Below are 22,718 nucleotides of genomic sequence, written 5' to 3'. Positions count from 1 at the left end.
AAATATAGTCACATGAACAATTTTTGGGTTTAAATACTAGATCAACCTCAGAGAGCTCTCGAGTCCCATCATATGCTGATCATTTCTAAGGTTGCAACATAATTCAGCTATCAATTTATGAAGAAATAACTGTAAGGATGAATAATGACTTACCTGGTTCATGGAACACTTTTCAATATGAGCAACTATAGCTTCTCCAGGAATTTTTACTAAGATATAAGAAGCCATACTATATAATGCTGCATTATTTCCATCAAACGTAATAATGCTCAGTTCTGACAACATGGAACACCGACCTAAAAATTTTTTTAAAAGGTGGAGAGAGCACTTAGTGTCCCAACTAATTGTTTATATTTACCAATTAATTATTTGTCTTTTTTAGTAACAATTTTAAAAATCTTTTAAATTAACTATAATGTTTAACAGAGTCACAGTTCGAAAAGTTACCCACTGAGTACTAAAACAATCAATAAGAAGAAAGTTCTCAACAATAACTTTGTTTTCAAAATAACAACAATCACCCCCTGATTGAAAATTGATTTCCATATCAGATATGACAACTTACAAGGACATTCCCACTCAGGGCAGCAGATATCTCTATTCACTTGAACAGGCCTTCCCCGGAAGCCACAGTCAGGCATTTCTATCTCCTTTGGACAATTCAGGGACCAGTTGAACAACTGCCACTCCATATTAAGGCATATATATTGGCTACAATTATAAACAAGATCAAATTGTTGAGGCTGTTAATAAAAAAAAAAACAAAATTAGTGGCTCTTTTTTCAATTTAAACTAACTTTTCCAATTAATTTTATAACTTCATGCTCCTGCTACATAGAGCAAATGCTTTCTAACCACAAAAGCTTTGACATTTCTCCTCAACTTTTTGTAGATGTAACTTCTCTAAAATATTCAGTAAGGACTTAACCTTTACCTGAATATCGGTTTAATATCAGAATTGCCCATATACTCAGACATGTGAGCAAAATGAAGCTTTGTTCAAAATGCTTTAGATTAACTTTTTTAGCTGGCAGATAACCTCTTATACTATGCTGTATAAAGCTAATATAATACATATATAAATAAAATTTCTGTCAATTTCAATTTTTAAAAGTTACAACTAATACTATTTAAATATTTTATTTAAATTTATATATGGGTCATTTTTTAAAGTTCCTGGAAGGTGACATTAAAGATTAATTTTTATGAGTAGCTCAAAGACTTCTTCATAAGCAAATAAGAAATAAAAAGTGGCAGATTTTTCAAAGTTTGTAAACTTTGCATTTTATTTAAATTATGGTAAGAATCACAGTATTGATAGTTCCTTCCTCTGAGGCAGGTAGTATTAGTTTTCCCTATTTCACAGATGAGGGAATTGGGATAGGTAATAGTGAGTTGCCCTCGCTCCTGTAGTTAGCAGTGCAGTCAGAATTTACATTCAGGCAGTGTGACTATGGAATCTGTGCTCTTTGTCACTACTGTATACTGCATCTCAGGGGATGGAGAAAGAAATTTAACATTAATTTAGCTCCTATTTGTGTATGCACTAGTAAAGTGGTTTATTTCATTTACTTCTCCCTAAATCTTTTGGGTCAGTTTCTATTATTTCAATACTATATATGGGAAGAAACAAAAAGGATAAAAGATTAAATAATTTTGCACAGTGACACTATTAAGTAAGGATTTCTAACTTTCAAAGTCAAACATAAGCAGGTCTAATGTTCCAAAATTTTCTGTCGCCTGTTATCAACTCTGTTTATCAGCTGTATCAACTCTCAGGGGTTAAACTTGCTTTCTATTTAACTAAAAAGTGATTACAAGAGAACTAAAGCCCTCACAATCATGTGAACTCACCTATATAAAAATCTGTATCTTCCATTCTACTGAAACCATATTTAAGAAAGTCACCAGTGAACTCTACAAAGCTAAATCCAATGACCAAATCTCAGGCCTCATCTAACCTGACCTGTTAGCATATTTGGTGTAGCTGATTACTCCACACTATTTAAAATTCTTTCTTTGGCTTCAGGATACCTACAATGTCCTAGATGTTATCCTCACTGGTTCATATCCTTTGCATGTTTGTCATTGTCTCTTAACATATTAAAGTTGTAGTACCCCAGGGTTCAGTCCTTGGCCGTTTTCTCTTCTCTCTACACCATTCTCTTTGCAACCTCATCCAGTCTCATAGATTTTATGAAATACTACTTATATGCTGAGTACTCCCAAATGTTATCTTAGCTTGACTTCTTTCCTAAACTCCATCTAGGTCTTCCCAGCATACATGTCAAAGAGAAATCACAGAGTTGTCTTGGCAAAATGGAACTTTCAATTATACCCACCCTAGACTGCCCCTTCTCATAATTTCTTCCATCCTGTTTCATGTTAATTTTATCCTTTTGGTGCTCAAGGCAAAATCTTAGAGTCCTCAATGCTTCCTTTCACTCACATTCCACATCCAATCTTTTAGCAAATTCTATAGGTCAGATTCCAAAATATATACAGAATCCAGGCATTTTTTCACTACTATCACCTGATCCAGACCCCCACATCTGCTGCCTACATTCCTGAAATATCCCCCCCAACTGGTTCTACTGTCTCTTTAACCTTTCCTCAACACAGCAGCCAAACTCTTACTGAAAAACTATTTTATTAGGTCATTCCTCTGCTCAAAAATATAGCATCTTCCTAAGTCATTTAGAATAAAAGCCACAGTCTGTACAATGGCCTACACAGAATTACATAAGGCACTTTATTTCCTATTACTTTATTCCTACTTTGCTCAATGGTCTCCTTGTTGCCCCTTTAGTCTGTCAACTGCACTCTCACTTCAGGGCCTTTGCACTTGCTGATATTTCTGCCTGGAACAATAAGAACATTTGCTTTTCAACTCCTTCAGGCTTTTGTTCTAAAGCCACCTTATCAATGAGACTTCCTGAGAATCAAATTGAAATAGCTTGATTTTTCTACTCAGAAGCATCTTCTAATTTTTATATAAATTAGTAATTTCTTTCATTTCTTGACTGTCTCAGAACCTCCACGAGAATGCAAACTCCATAAAGGAGTAATTTTTGCCTGGTTTTTCATTGCTTTGTCTCTAGCTGTTAAATAGCATGTGGCCTGAAAAGATGTCAAATAAATACTGATTAGATAAAGTATTGGTTTTTAGAGAAAGTGATATATTTGGAGAAAGGAGATATCTGTTTAAGCCTCATCTGAGACAACTACTAGCTCTGGGGCCCAAGGAATTTATCTGTCGGCTTACCAATGTATCGTAACCATATTGCACAGTGCTTGGCATAAAGTAGTTGCTTAACAAATATTTTTTTTGAATGCCTGACTTATACAGAAGCCCATGCTAGATAATTTTTTACTAAAGAATCACTCTTAAGACCTCATTTGAATTTCATTTTTTTAAGTGTGACAGAAAGCTAATTAATAAGAAAATACTGGAAGCAAAGGTTCAAAATGTACAAGGTTCCTATTTGGAATGATGGAAATGGTTTTGTAACGGATGGTGATGATGGTAGCACAACATTGTAAATGTAATTCACAGCACCAGAACATATACTGTATATGAGTAAGGGGGAAATGTTAGATTGTATATCTGGTAACAGAATAAAAAAGTTTAAAAGTCCATGAAACTACACTATACACACAGTGTGCTGGTAGAAAGGATGTATGGACCCTAGAAAAGCCATGTTTTAATCAAAATCCCATTTTGTAATGGCAGAATAATTCCTATTCAATACTGTATGTTTGGATCTGTAATTAGATCATCTCCCTGGTGGTGTGATTTAATCAAGAGTGGTTGTTAATCTGGATTAGGTGACGATCTGTTTCCACCCATTTGGGTGGGTATTGATAAATTTCTGGTGTCCTATAAAAGAAGAAGCATTTTGGAGAAAGGAGGAGATTCACAGAGAGCTGAGCAGAATGACATAGCCATGAGAAGCAGAGTCCACCAGCCAGTGACCTTTGGAGATGAAGAAGGAAAATGCCTTCCAGGGAGCTTCATGAAACAGGAAGCCAGGAGAAGAAGCTGGCGGATGACACCATGTTCACCATGTGCCCTTCCAGATGAGAAAGAAGCCCTGACTGTGTTCATCTTGTGTCCTTACACTTGAGAGAGAAACTGTGAACTTCATTGGCCTTCTTGAACCAGGGTATCTTTCCTTTGATGCCTTTGGGTGGACATTTCTATAGACTTGTTGTAACTGGGACATTTTCTCAGCCTTAGAACTGTAAACTAGCAAACCAGAACACACAGTGAACCCTAAATTAAATCATGTACTTTAATTAATAGTACAATTATAAAAATTTGCAACCATCAGTTGTAACAAATGTTCCACACCAATGCGAGGTGTTGGTGGTGGGGTGGTATATGGGAATCCTGTATTTTATTGCATGATTGTTCTATAAATCCACAACTTCTCCAATAAAAAAAGAAATTTAATGTAATTATATAGTTTTTCTTTTAGAAAAACAGACTAGAGAACATACGAAAAGAAATGTATTAATATTTAGATAGCAATACAGACACCTAAGTAGATCCTACAGGGAAATGACAAATAGCTGTAAGAGATGACCCATTCATACCTCACATTCCAAGCCAGTCGTTGGTGTCAGCATGTCAAGTGCAATGAACTCTGTTGGGGTAATCACTTCCGGAACTGTTAGAAGCGAAGATGTTATCTCCATCAGTGTAATGATAGCTACCATGTATGAAATGCACATGTGATGGAAACAAACTGTGCTAAGAGATTTTGCATAGATTATTGCTTTTCCTTCTCACAAGCACCCTCTGGGTGATACTAATACCACTGTCATTTTACACATCAGGAAACTAAGGTGTAGAGAGCTGGCTAAGTCTGCCAGCCATGCTGTAACAAGTAGCACAGATGACTTGGCTTAGACAAGAAGGAAGTATTGTCTCACAGTTTTGGAGGCTAGAAGTCCAAAACTGAGGTGTCGGCAGATTCTTCTCACATAGTGTTCTGGTGGTGGCTGGCTGGAAATCCACACTCAGTCTCACTCACATGTCCATCTGTCCATTCTGTCTGCCCCTACTCTGATGCTTAAAAGGACTCCAGTCATACTGGATTAAGGTCCATCCTGATTCAGTAAGGCTCCATCTAAATAGGATCTTTGAAGATCCTATTTGCAAAGGAGTTCACACCTACAGGACAGGGTTAGGACTTCAATTTGTCTTTGTGGGGTTGGGGTGTCGGGGGTCATGGTTCAATCTATAAAAAGAGGTAAGACTGTCAAATTCTGACAGAGGCAGAATTTCCAATTCCATACCCCTGGCTTTTACCCACACTATACTTCTCTCCTCTGATGGTTCAATGTATTTTTCTGGACAGTTAAAAAAAAAAACAAAATAGGAGTATTATGGCAGATTCCTCAGGAATTAAAAATTTTAGCTTTATTAAATTTTTATTTTTTAATTTTTTTCACTTTTAAAAATTATTTTATGATCATTCTGTTCTACATATATAATCAGTAATTCGCAATATCATCACATAGTTGCATATTCATCATCATGATCATTTCTTAGAACATTTGCATCAATTCAGAAAAAGAAATAAAAAGGCAACAGAAAAAGAAATAAAATGAAAACAGAAAAAAAAACAATTATACATGCCATAAAAACAATTATACATACCATACCCCTTACCCCTCCCTTTCATTGATCACTAGCATTTCAAACTAAATTTATTTTAACATTTGTTCCCCCTTTTATTTATTTTTATTCCATATGTTCTACTCATCTGTTGACAAGGTAGATAAAAGGAGCATCAGCCACAAGGTTTTCACAATCACACAGTCACACTGTGAAAGCTATATCATTACACAATCATCTTGAAGAAACATGGCTACTGGAACACAGCTCTACATTTTCAGGCAGTTCCCTCCAGCCTCTCCACTACATCTTGACTAACAAGGTTATATCTACTTAGTGCGTACGTAAGAATAACCTCCAGGATAACCTGTTTGGAATCTCTTAGCCATTGACACTTTTGTCTCATTTAAAAATTTTTTTAAAATTTAGCTTTATTACATTTTTAAAAGAAATAGTTTACTATTTCTTATCCCTTCCCTTTGCTGAATTTGTAGAATATCTTCCTTGGAACTTAGAAGCAGACTAAATGGTACTGTGGACAACATGGAGATGCCAGTTGATGGATGTGGTGAAAGGAAGATCCATGGGAAGGGAAGAAGTGATTGGCAAACATATTTGTAAAGTCTCCCACCTCTCTCTCTCTCTCTCTCTCTCTCTCTCTCTCTCTCTCTCTCTCTCTCTCTCTCTCTCCCCTTCTTTTCTCTGCTCTGCTTCTGTCATCTCATCACCTTCTCTGACCCTGAACCTCCTGTCTCCCTCTTATAAGGATCTTTGTGATTAAACTTGGCCCACCTAGGTAATCCAGAATAATCTCATCTCAAAAGCCTGCATTATGTAATGTAACATATTCACAAATTCCAGGAATTAGGACAGGGATGCATTGGTGGTTGGGTGGTGGGGATTATTGAGCCTACTACAGTGACATAGACAAAAATTTTGTCTTTTCAGTTAAATAAATTTCACAAATAACCCTTATGTTGTACCTTAAAACCCTTCCATGATTCCCTCATCGTCTTCAGGAAAAGAAGTCCAAAACTCTTGTCCTGGGCCCTTTGTGATTTGGCCCCCGAAAACTCTCTCTCATCTCTTGGAGCAATTCCCTTCTAACACTGCATGCTCAAGACACACTGATCAGCTTGAAGCCCAGCATGTGACATGTTCTCTCACACTTCTAGGCCCTTGCACTTGCTGTTCCTTCTACCTAGAACACATTTCTTTCTTTTCTTAGCCTACTGGGACCCTTTTGAGTCCCTAAGGTAGCTTGGAGCTATGTACCTCAGAAAAATGTGCTGTTAGTCTTATTCCATTCCTGTGGGTACGAAGTCATTGTAAAAAGAACTTTGAGGAGGGAACTTCAGTTAAGGTGTGGCCCAAATGAACCAAGGCAGTTCTAAATCTATTACTGAAGGCCTTATAAGGAAGGTCACAGAGAGAGAAGACCAGAAGAAGCAGAAGTAAACAGAACCCAGAAAAGCCAGAAGAGGCCATCATGCACTTGGCCATGTAACAGAAAATTCAAGGACCAAAGCCACAGTCCCAGGAGAAAGTATCATTTTGATTTTTTAATTCATCTAGCCTCAAAATTGTCAACCAATAAATTCCCATTGTTTAAGGCAACCCATTGCATGGTGTTTTAGCAGCCAGGAAACTAAAATCATCCACCTGGCTGAAAATAAATATAAGGCCCCTTGTGTTGTGTTTGTGCTTACCAAATAACGTATGCACTAATAGCTGTTTAGGGCTGTGACTTGCCACAATGGACTACAACTCCCAGTGTCAGGACAGTGCCTGCTAAAATTGATACAAAACAATAAGCTGAAATAAATATCCAAATTGCAAGGAAGTAAAATATTAAGTTTATCAAGCCTCACTCTGGATTGATTTATTAAATTCTTTCCTGAAGGTAAGTTTCATAGTGAGACAAGTTGAAGATATGAGCCAAACTATGGGATAGGAGGGGAAAAAAAAAAACAAACAGAAATGGGAATGGAAGCACTAAAGGTAAACTTTATTGCCTCAACATCTCATTTAAAGTCAACTCAATTGCTGTGAAAATTTCAGCCAAGTTTACTGAAACCAAAATTGTAGGCAAAGATGTGAGAAGTACCAGTTATCTATATTTATTTGAAAAGGAAAAGGAGTTGGATGAAATGCAAACGCCATTTGGAAAATGTGACAAGCTGAGCCAGTGAACAGTTCCTTAATGAAGAAAAAGTATCTGCTGGGTTTTCCAGACAAAAGGATAATACTAATAACAGCAGCTACTATAAGCATGCTGAGCTTTAAATTACATAATGCTAATTTTAGTGTTTAAGATTGTACATTGACTGTAAATCTGGGTTGTACAGATGGCTTACCTGGTGGCAAATGAGTGGGTGGCATTAATGCTAGTTCTGTAGGAATCACAGGTATGCCTACAAAGAAACAGACACTTTTTCTTAATCTGTTTTTCTTAAAGTGAAGCCCAAATAGTTCATATGAGGACCTTTTGCTTCATGGAAAATGCTTTGGGAGAGAGAAAACAGAAGAGATGTCAGGCAAAATTTTAAAATACTTTAGAGAGTACTTGGAAACAAAATAACCATGGAAGGATAATGAAAAAGAATATTTTGAAAGTTTATCGTCTGTCTAACACTTCTCTTTACAACCAAAGAGAAAAATACTCAAGCATTCCCTTCTCAGAGTAAAGGAAGCAAGGTTCACACTTACAGTCTCCTGGATAAACACATTTGAGGGTGACCTCATCAAGGATCATATTTTTGGGGCAGCTGGGCAAGCATCCTTCAACCCTTAACATATGTAAAAAAAAAAAAAAAAGCTGTGAAAAAAGTTTAAAATACAAAGAAAATTGCCTTTAACATGTGCTACAAAAATATTTTTTTTCTGAAATTCATCTATCCAACCTTGTCAAGCACTAAGAGGAGTTTCATTTGCTACCTCTCCATGATACCTTACCTAATGAAATCAAAAGCTAGTTAATGATTAAGACAATTTAAACACAGAACATTCAACACATACGTGTTTATGTCTGGGACACGTGAAGGCCACTTTCTATAAATCAGAGATATGGAAGAACAATTTATGGGACTTAGATCTATATTTGTTCTACTTTGCTTTCTACTTTCATATTCTCCCACTTTCAAACAGACAGGCTCTTTGCATATCTTCATATTACAGATATTTATAGAACAAAAAAAACTATTGCTGACTGTTATAGAATCTAAAACTCATTGAAAAGATACTAGAATCTCTGCACAGAAGGGACGGAAGTGGGGGGGTGGTTGGAGCTCTTTGGAGACTAGGATGGGGAAGGCAGAGCCTGCAGTGCCTAGAGCAGCAGGGACTGTGCCCAACTCGGTGGCATGCCTGGGAGGAGATGGCTGCATATGAGCCTCGGGAGGCTGGGTCTCAACCCCAGGGCATCTGACCTGAGCAAGGATCTCCAGTCCCTGTACTTGGCACAGAAGTGATAGTCCCAAAATTCTAAGGACCATAGGGTGGCCCTCAGAATTTTGGGACTCTCACTTCTCATTGTGGGCCAAACACAGGAGGGACCATCCTGCTTGTTTTCCTCCAAGGGAACAAAGCTACACTGGTGATGCAAGTTAAATTTTCCTTCTAGCACAGTTGGAAGTTCAGAGTCCAATTTAGTCTGACTCAAAGGAAATAAATGTAACCCTTCATGTACAGCCAAATCTAATTCTTAAATTCACGCTACAGAAAATTATTACAAATATTGTAAATTGGCTTACCTGTCTATCTCAAGCACCCTAGCAGCTTGTAATAATATTTTAAGTATATTTCCTATTACTTCATTTGTAAAGTAAAGAATATGAACCAAAAATACTCAAGGTCTCATTCCATTCAGAATGTAATAAACTAATTTGACACTAGGATTAAGTGTTGTCATCAGAGTTCACTTAAATCATAGAAGGAAATACAGGCAACACTTTTTACAAAGCAAAAAATGCTCATATCTCTCTTAATATGAGACAATTTAATCTGTTAAATAACACCTTCACAAAATATTTTTTAATATAAATAATTTAGCTTATGCGGTCAAGTGTTTATTTCATAAAATGAACCTGAACAATAAAACTTTAACTGATGTACAATATTCCTATTCTACTCTAAACTCTTATCAATCAGAGAGGAGGGGAAAGAAAATATAAAGTTACTAGATTGCTTCAAAGACAAGGGACAGTTGGTTATTATTAAATTAAGTGAACATCAATTTTTATGCAACTCAGTTATTTTGCAATTGTGTAATGCAAGTCAAAACCTAAGCCGTTCCCCTTACATTATTTTCCAAAATCCACTTGGCTTCTTTTCTTTTAAAGTGACTTTTCTCATAGTAGCACAGAGCAGGTTCCTTTTTATTTTGCCCTACACCTGCTTATCTATCAACTTCTAACTGATAAATATGCTGTCTCAGAAGCAAAATGGTTCTTAAAATAGATACATTATATAATAGGAGTAACTGCATTTACATTCATGCTCTATGGTATGTCAGCTGGCATCTTTTCTCAAAGAAATTCTCATTTTCACTGGATATTTATATATATATTGTTTATTTATAAAAATATGGAACACTTTGCAAATTTGCATGTCATCCTTTCACAGGGGCCATGCTAATCTTCTCTGTATCGTTCCAATTTTTTTAGTATATGTGCTGCCAAAGCGAGCACTGGATATTTATATTTTTAACATTTGCTGTGTGTCAGAAACTGCAATCATTTAGAACTAGAACAAGGGTGATGGTTGGGTTGGGGACTCAGAGGACAGGTACAGGTTGCAAGTACAGCAGGCAGTGGTCGGGGGAGAGCCTGTCACCCTGAGGAAAGGAGATAGAGGTGAAGGCAATGATGAGAATCAGGTCAGCAGGGGTGAAGATTCCTTCTGAGAGTCTCTTCTCTGCCTTCTGACTGTACCAAAAGAGAAACCTAATGACAGCTATGGACCATTAAAATGGAAGCATCGAGGATTTGAATTCAAACACCTCTGAGACTAATTATGCCATGAGAAGTAATAAATTAAATGCCACTTTAAATATAGCTCAGTTTTATCCATCGGGCTCAGGTGCTCTCTTCCTTCCCTAGTGCACCCTCAAAGCTTAGCCCCACTGTGGGACGGCTGATGCTCCCCTACTACTGGCTACTGGAAGAGGCAAGAAACAGATTAGTGAAGATGAGAAAGAATGAATGACTAAGGCTTCCCTTTTTAGAAAGAACCGGTTTTTATTTAAAAAAAAAAAAAATCAGAGTTAACACTTCCTTCACTCTGCTACCATAGCCCTTGATATCTAACAAGACATGGTGACTCAAATCTTGGCTCCACTGCTTATACACTGTGACTTAGAGCAAGCTGTGTCACTTTTATTGCCGCAGGTCACATCTATGATAATAGGAATAATGAGTTCACCCATTGTACAGCACTTAGCACAGTGTGTGTCAAGTCGTAGATATTTAAATGTACTTATTGTTGCTTTGTTACTTCTCTATCCTTATTCCAGTACTGTTATTTTCTGTTTTTGTTTCTGGCTCCTTCCTACACACTCTGACCTCCTTGAAGTAGAAGTTGTACATATTCATTCCTATGCCAATGGTGTTTTATGGTATCTGTTGTAGGACAGAAGCTCATTGAATGTTTAATGTAATATGATCAAAAAAAAATTTTCCTTCCTACTAGTGACCCATTTGTCTGTTTCCCTCTATAGTAAAACTTCTTTAAAAAAAAAAAAAGCTGTTTATACCCTCTATTCCAATTTTGCCTCTTCCTACTCTCTCTAAACCAACTGCAACTGGCTTTTGCTCCCATCACTTTGCAGAAAACTTAAGGTCACTAGTGATCTCCAGGTAACTAAACCTAGTGATCCATTCTCATTCTCAGACTTTAAATACTCAAAATAAAATTCTTGATTTTCCCTCCAAGTTGCTCTTTCTAACATCTTCCTATGTCAGTAAATGACAACCCATTTCTTCTATTAAATTGAATCACTTGAAATTGCTAACATTTGACCAGTTGATAATCAGAACAGCAATTTCATGTGGTTCTACATGCCAAAAATTTAAGTCCTTAACCCCTCCTTCTCTTATAGCTGGCATTAAGTCCATCAGCAAATCCTATGGCGCTAGGTTTAAAATAGATCGAGAATCGTTCACTTCTAACCTAGTCAAAACACATTTAACTCTTGTCTGTATTATTGAGCAGTTCTAGCCTTGCACTTTCACTCCTTAAAAGTCCATTCTCAATATAACAGCCAAAGTGAATCTTTAAAATAGTAATCAGATCATGTCACTCCTCTTCCCAAAATACAACCAGGGGCTTCCTCTCTTACCCAGAATAAAAGACAAAGTCTTACAAAAGACAACATAGTCCTGCATGATTTGTCTACCACTATGATTCTGTGATCTCACCTCTTTTCTTTCTCAAACTTGTCCACTTTGCTGCAACTAACTGGCCTATTTGCTAATTAACAAACACACCAAACACTTTCCCACCTCAGGCCCTTTGCATAGTTCTCAGATTGTATGGCTCTTTCCCTGGTTAGTTATAGGTCCAATATCTTCACTTCCTTCAGATTTCTCTCTAATCAAATATCACCTTATCTGCATGCCTTTCTCTGACTACCCTTTATTAGCTAGCAAGCACACACACATATATGTCTCATACCCCCTGACTCTCTCATCCTCCTTTATTTTTCTCCAGAACACTTATCACCATCTAACAACATATTATATTATATATTAATTTTATTTGTTTATTCTCACTTCAACCCAACAAAATATAAGCTACATGAAGGCAGGTATTTTGTCTATTTTTTTTTCATTGATATGTCCCAAGCTACTAGAGGAGTTACTGGCACATAACAGACACTAAATAAATATTCCTTAAATGAAATACATTCATGACTGAATATATAGCAAACATAAATTTTCCTTGAGTGGTTATTTTTAAATATAAAAAATTCACAGGGAATATAATCTGTGAATATTGGAATTTGCTCATTTAATGGTAAACATCACTTACGGTGGAAGAAATTTACATGCTAGTGCTTCAGGATCAGTACATGTTTTAAAACAGGGAGTGGCACAAGGTTCATATCTCCATTCACACATCCTCCTATAAGGTACTACTGCCTGGATTTCTGGGAAAAAAATATAGAGTTTAAATTGTACATACTTTTAATGTGCAACTTGAAAAATAATAATTTATAATATAATTTATAATATAAAACAATAAGTATTTGCTTCTTATTGACCACAAAGCTATGGAAAAGACATCACTGTAGAAAAAAAAAATTTTTAATTTTTTGTGACCAAAGCATTTGATGCTCAAGTTGAGTATCCAAATGTAAGCCTATCTTTCAAAGATTTAAAAAAAGCAAGGTGTTGGAGGAGGCAGAATCTTCTCCCTTTACATTTAGTGGGTTTTCATTGATCTGCATATAATAATAACATGAAACAGGTTGTTTGAAAATATACTTTTTATGAAGTATTTTTTCATCCATTATTGTATTTTATTCTCAAAACAACCCTGATGAGTATGTTTTATTGAACATTTTATAAATGAAGAAATTGGGGCTCAGGGCAGCCAAGTGACTTTATAATTCACATAACGAGGTATATGGCAGAACCAAATGCATGGTTCCTGACTTCAAATATAGGGAGAATCCCCCATCTTTGTTCTTCTCACAGAATTTAGCATATTGCTTTGAACATTGTAAGTACAGTTTGATGACAAAAGTAAATGAATGAAGTTGAACTGTACATGCTTACAGGTATAAAAGCTCCCTTGGTTGAATATTTCCTTCTGCAAACTCTGCTAATAGTCTTCCCTTCCCACACCATAGAGCAATCCTTTTCAGCAGTCTAAAGGTATCTCTGGATACCCACAAAGGATAAAGTTCAGAAAACAGGTTATGTTTCTCAGCCTCCAGATAGAGAATTCAATTTCTAAGTATAGGGAGGATTATACACCTTTAGAAGAATCTATTCACCTAAAGATGAGAGTAATGCCTAAGCTGAGTTGCTGGGTCATAGGTTCTCAGAGGGGATTGGTTCCAAGGTTCAGAATGGACTGAGAGCATTTCCTAAGTTTAAAACTCAAAAAAGAGATCACTTTCTGAGATTTTGATGATGCCAAATTTCAGGGGGGGACAAGATGGTCTGGTTCTAATGGCGCAGATTTCAAGAATAGAGGGGAAATAAATGTTTGTTGAAGTTCAACATTAAGTAAATACAAGTAAAAATATCTCACTCACTCTATGGACTATTTATTATCTAGGCATGTCAGTGACTCTTTTTCTCAAGAGCACATGAATCCTACTCAAGAGGCAAAAATTTAAAGCTCACTTTGAATTTTCTAAAATGCAAAATTTTAGAAGGTTTCCAGAAATTTATTCACAATAGAATAGACAAATATTCAGTTCTCTTAGACTTCTTTAAGAGGGTTGGTTAGTACAGAAAGCTTTGTTTAGTAGAGCCAAGGCAGATATCAAGCTCAAGGGGTTTGGAAATAAAGCACGACTTTTAAACACTGGATAAAGTAGTGAGTATTTCTTTCTAAAACTCAGAAAATTCAATAGCTTTAGACTTCTAAGGCTCTCTAGGAATAAAAGCAGGCTTCTGCTGAACCAGGGAAATCTTCCAGAGGTCAGTGAAATCAGATATTCCTAGTGTTCACAGGACAGAGACAAACATATTGCCCTTATCATTAAGAATCAGGTTATTCAGGAGTAGCTTTCTAGGAAAGAAAAAATAGGTACAAACACTAGAAAACCATTGTTTTCTAACTGGTTGGATGTCGTTCTAAAATTTAGATAGCACTGATAGTAATAATTAGAGTAATAATAATAATAACTAACATATTAAGCATTTTACCATAGTATTGTATTTACTACAATAACCCTATCATATAGGTATTATTTCTCCCATTTTAAAAATGAGAAAACTAAGGAACAAAGAAGATAAGAAATTTATTCAAGGTCATACAATGCTATCTACTTCTACACATCTAAATAAAGTAAAATAACTGAAATTTAATCCCAAGTAGTTGGTCCTCTGTCCTGAAAGCATATTGGCTCTAGAATTAGACAAGACCAGGTTTAATACTGTCTCTGTCACTGCTTAACCATGTGACATTGAACAAATTACTTAATCTCTCTGTGCTTCTGTAATTCTCAGATAATTAAATGGCCTAAAAGCACGTGAACCCCAAAGCATTAGTAATATAAGCAAGGTTCAGTTTATAAAATAAAGAGAGGGAAAGTTCCAGAGAAGATTGGAAGTTGACTAGACAACAGCCAATATTTTGGTCCATGTACTGTGAAACCAATCACCACCACCCTGAGGAGCTAATAGCATGAGAAAGATGTGATTCCATTTACTATGGGGTACATGATATTTTCTAATCAAGCTATATTTTCAGGGACATAGTTGAAGGTTTAGCCTAAACATGAAGTAAAAATTGCATGGAGAGAACAATGAAAAGACAGAAGTACCAAAAAGCACATTAGCGTGAAAGCTCAGGATCAAGTAGAAAGGGAGGTCTAGAGTTAGAAGAACCATTCCTATTGAGAACATAACGATAAAAAGTCTAATGGCAGTGATAAATAGGACAATAAGTAACTAAATACCCAGGGGTTAGGCAAAAGATCAAAGACTAAATAAGCAATAGTTAGGAACCAGGAAAACAATGATAAAAAAAAAAAAAAGAGGTACTTTAAGTTATGAACAGCTGAAAGAAAGGGATGGGAGATTAGCAAATTGATCATGCAACAGACATCATTTGAGCAGTTCTCAAGCAGTTGACCTGAGAAAGACCCAAACTCAAGAATAATGACGCAAGGATCAATTATCAGGTAGGTTCTGACCTGGAAATGCTACAGCACTCCGCTGACAACATCTCCAACAGGTTCTGTTCTGACAGTATCGGGCTAAATAATCTATACAATGAAATGATGAAATGCAGCATTTAATGGTCCCAATTGTAATTTAAAGAACACACAGGGTGGGCCACAGTGCTCAGCAGGCAGAGTTCTCACCTGCCGTGCTGGAGACCTGGGTTTAATTCCCAGTGCGTGACCATGCAAAAAAATAAACAAGAAAGAACACACAAAAAGGTTGTAGGAGTTTTAGGCAAGGAAAAATCAACTGTGATAAATACTTTTAATAAATCTATAAATAAATACTTAACCTTTGGGGTTTCTTATGAAAGCCTTGATCAATTGAAGTATCCCTTAAATATGCCAGAGTTTTACAAGTTTAAGATTTGAAACTTAGTAGAGAAGAACGTAAATACACAGTACATATACACATGCAAACATGCATGTGTAATGCATACTCTGCAAATTAGGATATGTTAATAAGGCCATTGCAAATCTCATTTTGCAGTGTACAAATAGTTATTATACATGTTGATACAATTCAGAAGCATTGTGTACATGATATACAAATTAACCTATTTTGGAATCCAATTCCAAGGAAAGATCTATACATGCACATATTTGTTTCCAAAGATAAAATAATCAGTGAAAAAGCAGTATCATGTAATTAATGAAACAATGGCTTTCAAATCAGGCCTGCTGGATTTGAATCCTAGCTATGAATTGTGAGTCCTTGGGCAAGTTACTTAACCAATTGGAGCTTCAGCCTTGTCATCTATAAAATGCCAGCTACATTGTTCAGTGTTTATGGGGATCAAAGCTCATGGAGATAAAACGGTATTTCACAAAACATATTCTAGCCCCATCCTGAGCAGGTTAAATCCAAATCTACAATGGAAATACAAGGAATATGCATTTTAACAAGGAGATCCTTACATATACTTAATATGAGAACTAGTGATATGATGTGTCTAATAAGCACTTAGAAGGTGCTCGATAAATAACTGTCAGTATTGTAAAATGGCATTATTAATGTGATTTTCAGTGGTACCAAAGATAATTTTCCATTTCAAAGTCAAAACTTAGTATTTTTAGATAATGCTTCCCTGGGTATCTATAATAATAAACAGGAGAAGGATTTCAAAACTAAAACCTGCTAAATATTCTGACATTTAAATGATCTATTTCGTTCTCATTTTTTGTCATTTTAGCAATCTCAGGAAACATACCTTCTATGCTGAAGCTACTTGAATGTTTAAATTCTTCAGAATCGTCATACTTTGATGCTTTGACTTCAGAATCTGTGAATCTGATGAAAAAGCCTTTTTTGCTGTATAATTCAAATGCACTATAACCGGGAATCCAGAGTCCCTGATGGTGAAAAAATGTAGCTCTCTGTTGAAAGGCTGAATTTGCCTCCCACAGCTCCAAAGTAAGAGAGTCATTATCATGGACATAGAGGAAGTAGTTTGGCCTCTCAGCAGATTCCAAGGAAACAAGTGCCAATGCTGCAAAACATAGAGCAATGTGTTTGACAGCTCCCTGGGTTCTGAGGAAAAGGCAGATCATCAAACACAGGCATTATTAAATATATTATATTAAATATATTTAATATTTATTAAATATTAAATAAATAATATTTATTTATTTGTATATATTTATTTATATATATTTATATATATATTTATTTATATATATATTTATATTTATATATATATTTATATATATAAATATATTTATTTATATATATATATAAATAATATATTAAATATATTCAACAAAATTAGTACAGCACAATCGCCATACATAATTAGTACTACCTCAAAGATTTTAGAAATTAATATGAGATCTCTGAAAGACAAGGTACTATTTAAAATACAATGAAGAGTAGTAACAACTCCAAAAGAATCATATACTGGTGAGTTCTATTTTTAAATAATCTCTCATGCTCTTGGGAAAAAAAGAGCTATTAACTTATGACCCCACAATGTACAAGTTCACCCAAATAGCTGAATGGTTAATTGGACCTATATTTTTATCTGCAAGTTTTAACGTTTTTAAATCCACAAAATCTACAAATGTCTAGAATGGATGATTAAAAAAAAGAAGGAATAGAGAAATAAATCATTTAGACATGTAACTATATTTTAATATCACTGAGTTCCTAATGAGCAAATGTTATTGCAAATGATTTTACTGCATTAGGACTATCTGGTCAATATTATTAAATATCTCAACAGGTGACCAAATGGCTAATGAACCATTAGGCTTTACAAAGTATTTGTGGTGTCTTTCTTTTTGTTACATGCTTTGAAGTTTCCCTTGTTTAATAAAGCACATAGTATAAAGGTTTTTAAATTGAAGTTTCAGGTTTATTTCTTTACGTGAATACTATTCATCTTTTTTCTCCTAAAAGCATTATCATAAATCACAACATGAAGACCTCTCTCAAACTTAATATTTAATGCTAAAAATATTTACCCTGTCCTAGAAACTTTGCAAGTCCCTTGGTTATACACTGAGCAATGTAAAAAAGAATAATAGAAATTTTTATGAAATGGGAAAAAAATGTAACAGATAAATAGAACTTCAGACTGTGATAGGTGTTTTCATCTAAGAAGAATGAGGGGAGGGTGCACGGGTGATTCAATGGTAGAATACTTGCCTTCCATGTGGGAGACCTGGGTTTGATTCCCGGACCATGCACCCCTCCAAAAAAGAACATGGGGAGTGCAGGAAAGAACAATTTATTCTAACTGAAGAATCCGAAGATTTCTCAGAAAAGTGAAATTTAAGTCAGATCCATTAATTCAATAAATATTTACTAAACTTATGCAACAAACCTTAGACTGTTCTAGGTTGGGATAGTAATCAGCCTTGTGGCCTGGGCATTGGTGTGACCAGAAGGGGACACCACCAATCAGTCAGAACAGGTGCCAACTGTATATAACCAGTACAGACCTGCCAGTGCAAACCAGCTAAATATCAGCCAGGTTCTAGGTACCAAGGACTCCTTAGTGAACCAGGACAGACAAAGGCCAGGTAAGGATGACAGACAGTCTCAAAACTATCTAGACTCTGATTTAAGCTCATAATATTTAACTTCTTTCATATACAAATTATATATTTTTTTCCTTTTTACTTTAACCTGGCATTAAAACCTTCAATCCTTCTGATATTAGTAATCTGTGAAGTTTTGTTTCAAAGAATTCAAATGAAATTCTGTGATTAATACTATGAAAGTATAAGTGGTGTTTTAGTTATGACCAAGAGTTCAACCAAATAACTACAATTCTAATTAATACTTATATGCCAAAAAATAAAAAGAAGATTTTATATACAAAAAAAGAAATAGCTGGTTCATGGGTCAATGTCTTATTTTTTGCTTTGGATCCTTTAGGGCACCTAGAAAAATGTCATAAACATATTAGAACCTCAATTAACATTTATTGAAAGAATATATGAAAATTCAAATGGAAAACTATACTATTTTTTATTGGAAATTATACTTACATGATGTCTTCTCTTTGAAAAGGCCTGGAGTGACCATAAAACTAAAAAATAAATTGCCGTGAATACCATTTCTTGGCATACAGAAAATGCTTCTACTGGTCATATTGGCTCCCAGAACAAGACCACTCTGCCCATAACTTGCCAGCATATACGGTCCTTCTCCAAGTCCTAGTTAAATATAAAAAAAGAAATTATAAGTTGGCACAGGATTTTTAAATTTCAATCTGTCATTTTAATTGGATTTTTTGGGGGGTGGGGCTGCATGATCCGGGAATCGAACCCGTGTCTCCCATATGGAAGGTGGGCATTCTAACCACTAAACTACCTGTGCACCCTTAAATTAGATTTTAATAGCTAAAAAATATTTCCAAAGTAGGGTGGTGCAACAGTGACTCGGTGGCAGAATTCTTGCCTTCCATGCTGGAGACCCAGGTTCAATTGCTGGAGCGTGCCCATGCAAAAAAAAGAAAAGAAAAAAGAAAACAAATTCCCAAAGTAGTATTTTTAAAAATGTATCAATAATAAAATAACTGAACTGTTTTTAAAATTAATATTTTATAATAACTTGGAATATATACATATATATTTGCACTATGTAATTAGAATATATGTACATATATATATGCAAATCAGAGGTGGATGGGTAGTTGCCTGAAGCTTTCTGGACTTCTAATTTTCTCACCTACATGAAGAACTTTGACAACATGACATTTCAACTCTGATATTCTGAGATTCGAATCCACCCTCAATAACCATACAGAAATTTAGTTCTATCAATGGCCAGGAATTTTGATAGTCTACTAAAAAGCATGTCCCCTTATAGATTGCAGAACATGAAAACAGAATTAACAAACATGACATAATACCTCTCTGTTCTGGGAATTAATGAATTTTACCAATGAGGTATGACCATAAAAAAGAGAAAATATGATGAAGCTCAGCTAAAAAGTCTAAGACCTTTTACTCATGCTACTATTCTCATGCACTTAAAATGATTCCATATAAAGTGGTAAATATTTATTAAATGAAAAAGTGAGTTAGTATAGACCCAAATTTGAAACCCAATAAGAATATTTTTCTGCAAACTCCATCTTATAGAAAAGTCTATAAATGAAAAATAAGGGAGTTGGGGCAAGATGGCAGCATAGGGAGGTGAGGGATTTCGCTTGTCCTCTTGGGCAGCTAGTAAATAGATTAATAAGGAAATATTGAATAATATGATAAAACAACTAGCCTTAACAGACATTTAGAGAACATTATACCCCACAACAGCAGGATATACATTTTTCTCAAGAGTTCATGGATCATTCTCTAGGATAGACCACATCTTGGGTCACACAGCAGGTCTCAATAAACTGAAAAAGATTAAAATTATAAAAAAAAATTCTCAGATCAAAATTGAATGAAACATGGAAATCAATAACAGGCAAAGGGATGGAAAATGTACAAATGTGTGGATGCACTCTTTTTTTATTTTTTTGTTTTTTTGTTTTATTTTGTGGATGCACTCTTAAACAACCAGTGGGTCAAGGAAGAAATTACAAGAGAAATCAGTAAATATCTCAAGGCAAATGTAAATAAGAACACAACATTTCAAAACCTATGGGATGCAGCAAAGGCAGTGTTGAGAATAAAATTTATTGCCCTAAATGCCTATATTTATAAAAGTAGAAAGAGCAAAAACCAAGGACTTCACTGTTCACCTGGAGGTACTAAGGATGAATGAAAAACTAACCTCAAAGCAAACAGAAAGAAAGAAATTTAAAAAATAAAGCAGAATTAAATGAAATTGAGAAGATGAAAACAATAGAGAGAATCAACAAAACCAAAAGTTGTTTCTTCGAGAAAATCAATAAAATCGATGAGCCCTTAGCAAAGCTGACAAAGAAAAAGAGAGGATGCATATAAATAAAATCAGAGATGGGAGGGGGACATAACTACTGACCCCACAGGGAAAAAAAAGGAAATACTTAGAAGATACTATGAGCAAGTATATTTAACAAACTAGAATACTTAGACCAAATGGACAGCTTCCTAGAAAAGCATGAACAACCAACGGTGAATCAAGAAGAAACAGAAGACCTCAACAAACCAATCACAAGTAAAGAGATTGAATTAGTCAAACAAAAAACTCCTCAAAAAAGGAAAGTCCAAGACTATTGGTTTCACATGTGAATTCTACCAAGCATTCAAGAAAGAACTAGTACCTATCCTCCTCAAACTCTTCAAAAATCTGAAGAGGAGGGAAAGCTACCTAATTCATTCTATGAAATGAACATCACCCTAATACCAAAGTCAGACAAAGATACCCCAAGAAGAGAAAATTATAGACCAATCTCTTTAATGAATATAGATCCAAAAATCCTCAACAAAATCTAGCAACACATTAAAATAATTATACACCATGACCAAATGGATTTTATTCCAGGTATACAACATTGGTTCAACATGAGACAATCAATTAATGTAGTACACTACATCAATAAATCAGAGGGGAACCACATAATCATCTCCATTGATGCAGAAAAGGCATCTGACCAAATTCAACATCCTTTCTTGATTAAAACACCTCAGAGGATAGAAATAGAAGGAAACTTCCTCAACTTGTTAAAGGAAACACATGAAAAATCCACAGTTAACATCATACTCAGTGGGGAAAGACTGGAAAGTTTTCCCTCTAAGATTAGGACCAAGACAAGGATCCCCACTGTCATCAATGTTACTCAACATTGTGCTGGAATTTCCAGGTAGAGCAATTGGGCAAGAAAAAGAAATAAAAGGCATCCAAATTGGAAAGGAAGAAGTAAAACTTTCACTGTTTGCCCATGACATGATCCTATATGTAAAAAATCCTGAAAAATCTACAGCAAAGCTACTAGAGCTAATAAGTGAGCACAGCAAAGCAGCAGGATACAAAAACATGCAAAAATCAGTAGTAACTTTAAACACTAGTAATGTGCAATCTGAGGAGGAAATCTAAGAAAAAATTCTATTTACAATGGCAACCAAAAGAATCATTATTCTTTATTTGTAAATAAAGCTAATTTTACTTACAAATAAATTTAAACAAGGACATAAAAGAGCTATACACAGAAAATTGCAAAATATTGCTAAAAGAAATACAGAGAGACATCAATAAATGGAAGGACATGCTGTGTTCATGGATTGGAAGGTTAAATATAGTTAAGATAGCATTTCTACCACATTGATTTATAAATTCATGCAATACCAGTTAAAATCCCAACAATTTACTTTGCAGAAAGAGAAAAACCAATAACCAAATTTATTTGGAGGGGCAGGGTGCTATGAATAGTTAAAAATACATTGAGAAAGAAAACGGAAGTGGTAGGTCTCAACCACCTGACTTTAAAACATATCACCAAGCTACAATGGCCAAAACAGCATGGTACTGACATAAAGATAGATACACTGATGAATGGAATTTAATTGAACGTTTAGAAATAGACCCTCTCATGTATGGATATTTGATTTTTGATAAGGTGGCAAGTCCACTCAAGTGTGATAGAGCTAGCAATGAAAGAAAGAATGGATAAATGAGATCTCCTCAAAATTGACTACTATTGCATATCAAAGGAGTTTGTCAGGGAAGCAAATAGGCAGCCTATTCAATGGGAGACAATATTTTGAAACCACATATCCGATAAGTGTTTAATATCTAGAAATATATAGAGA

At 35.1% G+C, this 22,718-nt stretch overlaps 1 protein-coding gene and 1 non-coding gene across 5 annotated transcripts in view; both read right to left on the bottom strand.

Moving 5' to 3' along the window:
- Window positions 1–22,718, bottom strand: part of OTOGL (otogelin like) — a 156,547-nt gene that overhangs the window by 38,867 nt on the left and 94,962 nt on the right. For all 4 annotated transcript variants that reach the window (XR_013155846.1, XM_077111518.1, XM_077111519.1 and 1 more), the window contains 8 exons: window positions 19,026–19,193; window positions 16,742–17,020; window positions 12,656–12,773; window positions 8,336–8,415; window positions 7,984–8,040; window positions 4,600–4,673; window positions 566–743; window positions 154–296 (listed from right to left, as the gene is read on the bottom strand). Coding sequence is in view for 3 of the 4 variants with exons in the window: in XM_077111518.1 (XP_076967633.1) it covers window positions 154–296; window positions 566–743; window positions 4,600–4,673; window positions 7,984–8,040; window positions 8,336–8,415; window positions 12,656–12,773; window positions 16,742–17,020; window positions 19,026–19,193 (1,097 nt within the window). In the remaining variant the exon portion in view is untranslated. The remainder of the gene's footprint in view (window positions 1–153; window positions 297–565; window positions 744–4,599; window positions 4,674–7,983; window positions 8,041–8,335; window positions 8,416–12,655; window positions 12,774–16,741; window positions 17,021–19,025; window positions 19,194–22,718) is intronic.
- LOC143642955 (U6 spliceosomal RNA) lies at window positions 10,205–10,314 on the bottom strand. Its single transcript, XR_013156013.1, has one exon. It is a non-coding gene; the product is annotated as a U6 spliceosomal RNA (small nuclear RNA).

Source organism: Tamandua tetradactyla, chromosome 7 (assembly GCF_023851605.1).
Source record: "Tamandua tetradactyla isolate mTamTet1 chromosome 7, mTamTet1.pri, whole genome shotgun sequence".
Lineage (NCBI taxonomy): Eukaryota > Metazoa > Chordata > Mammalia > Pilosa > Myrmecophagidae > Tamandua > Tamandua tetradactyla.
The sequence above is the reverse complement of the archived record's forward strand: the minus strand, read 5'-3'. Positions and strand labels throughout refer to the sequence as shown.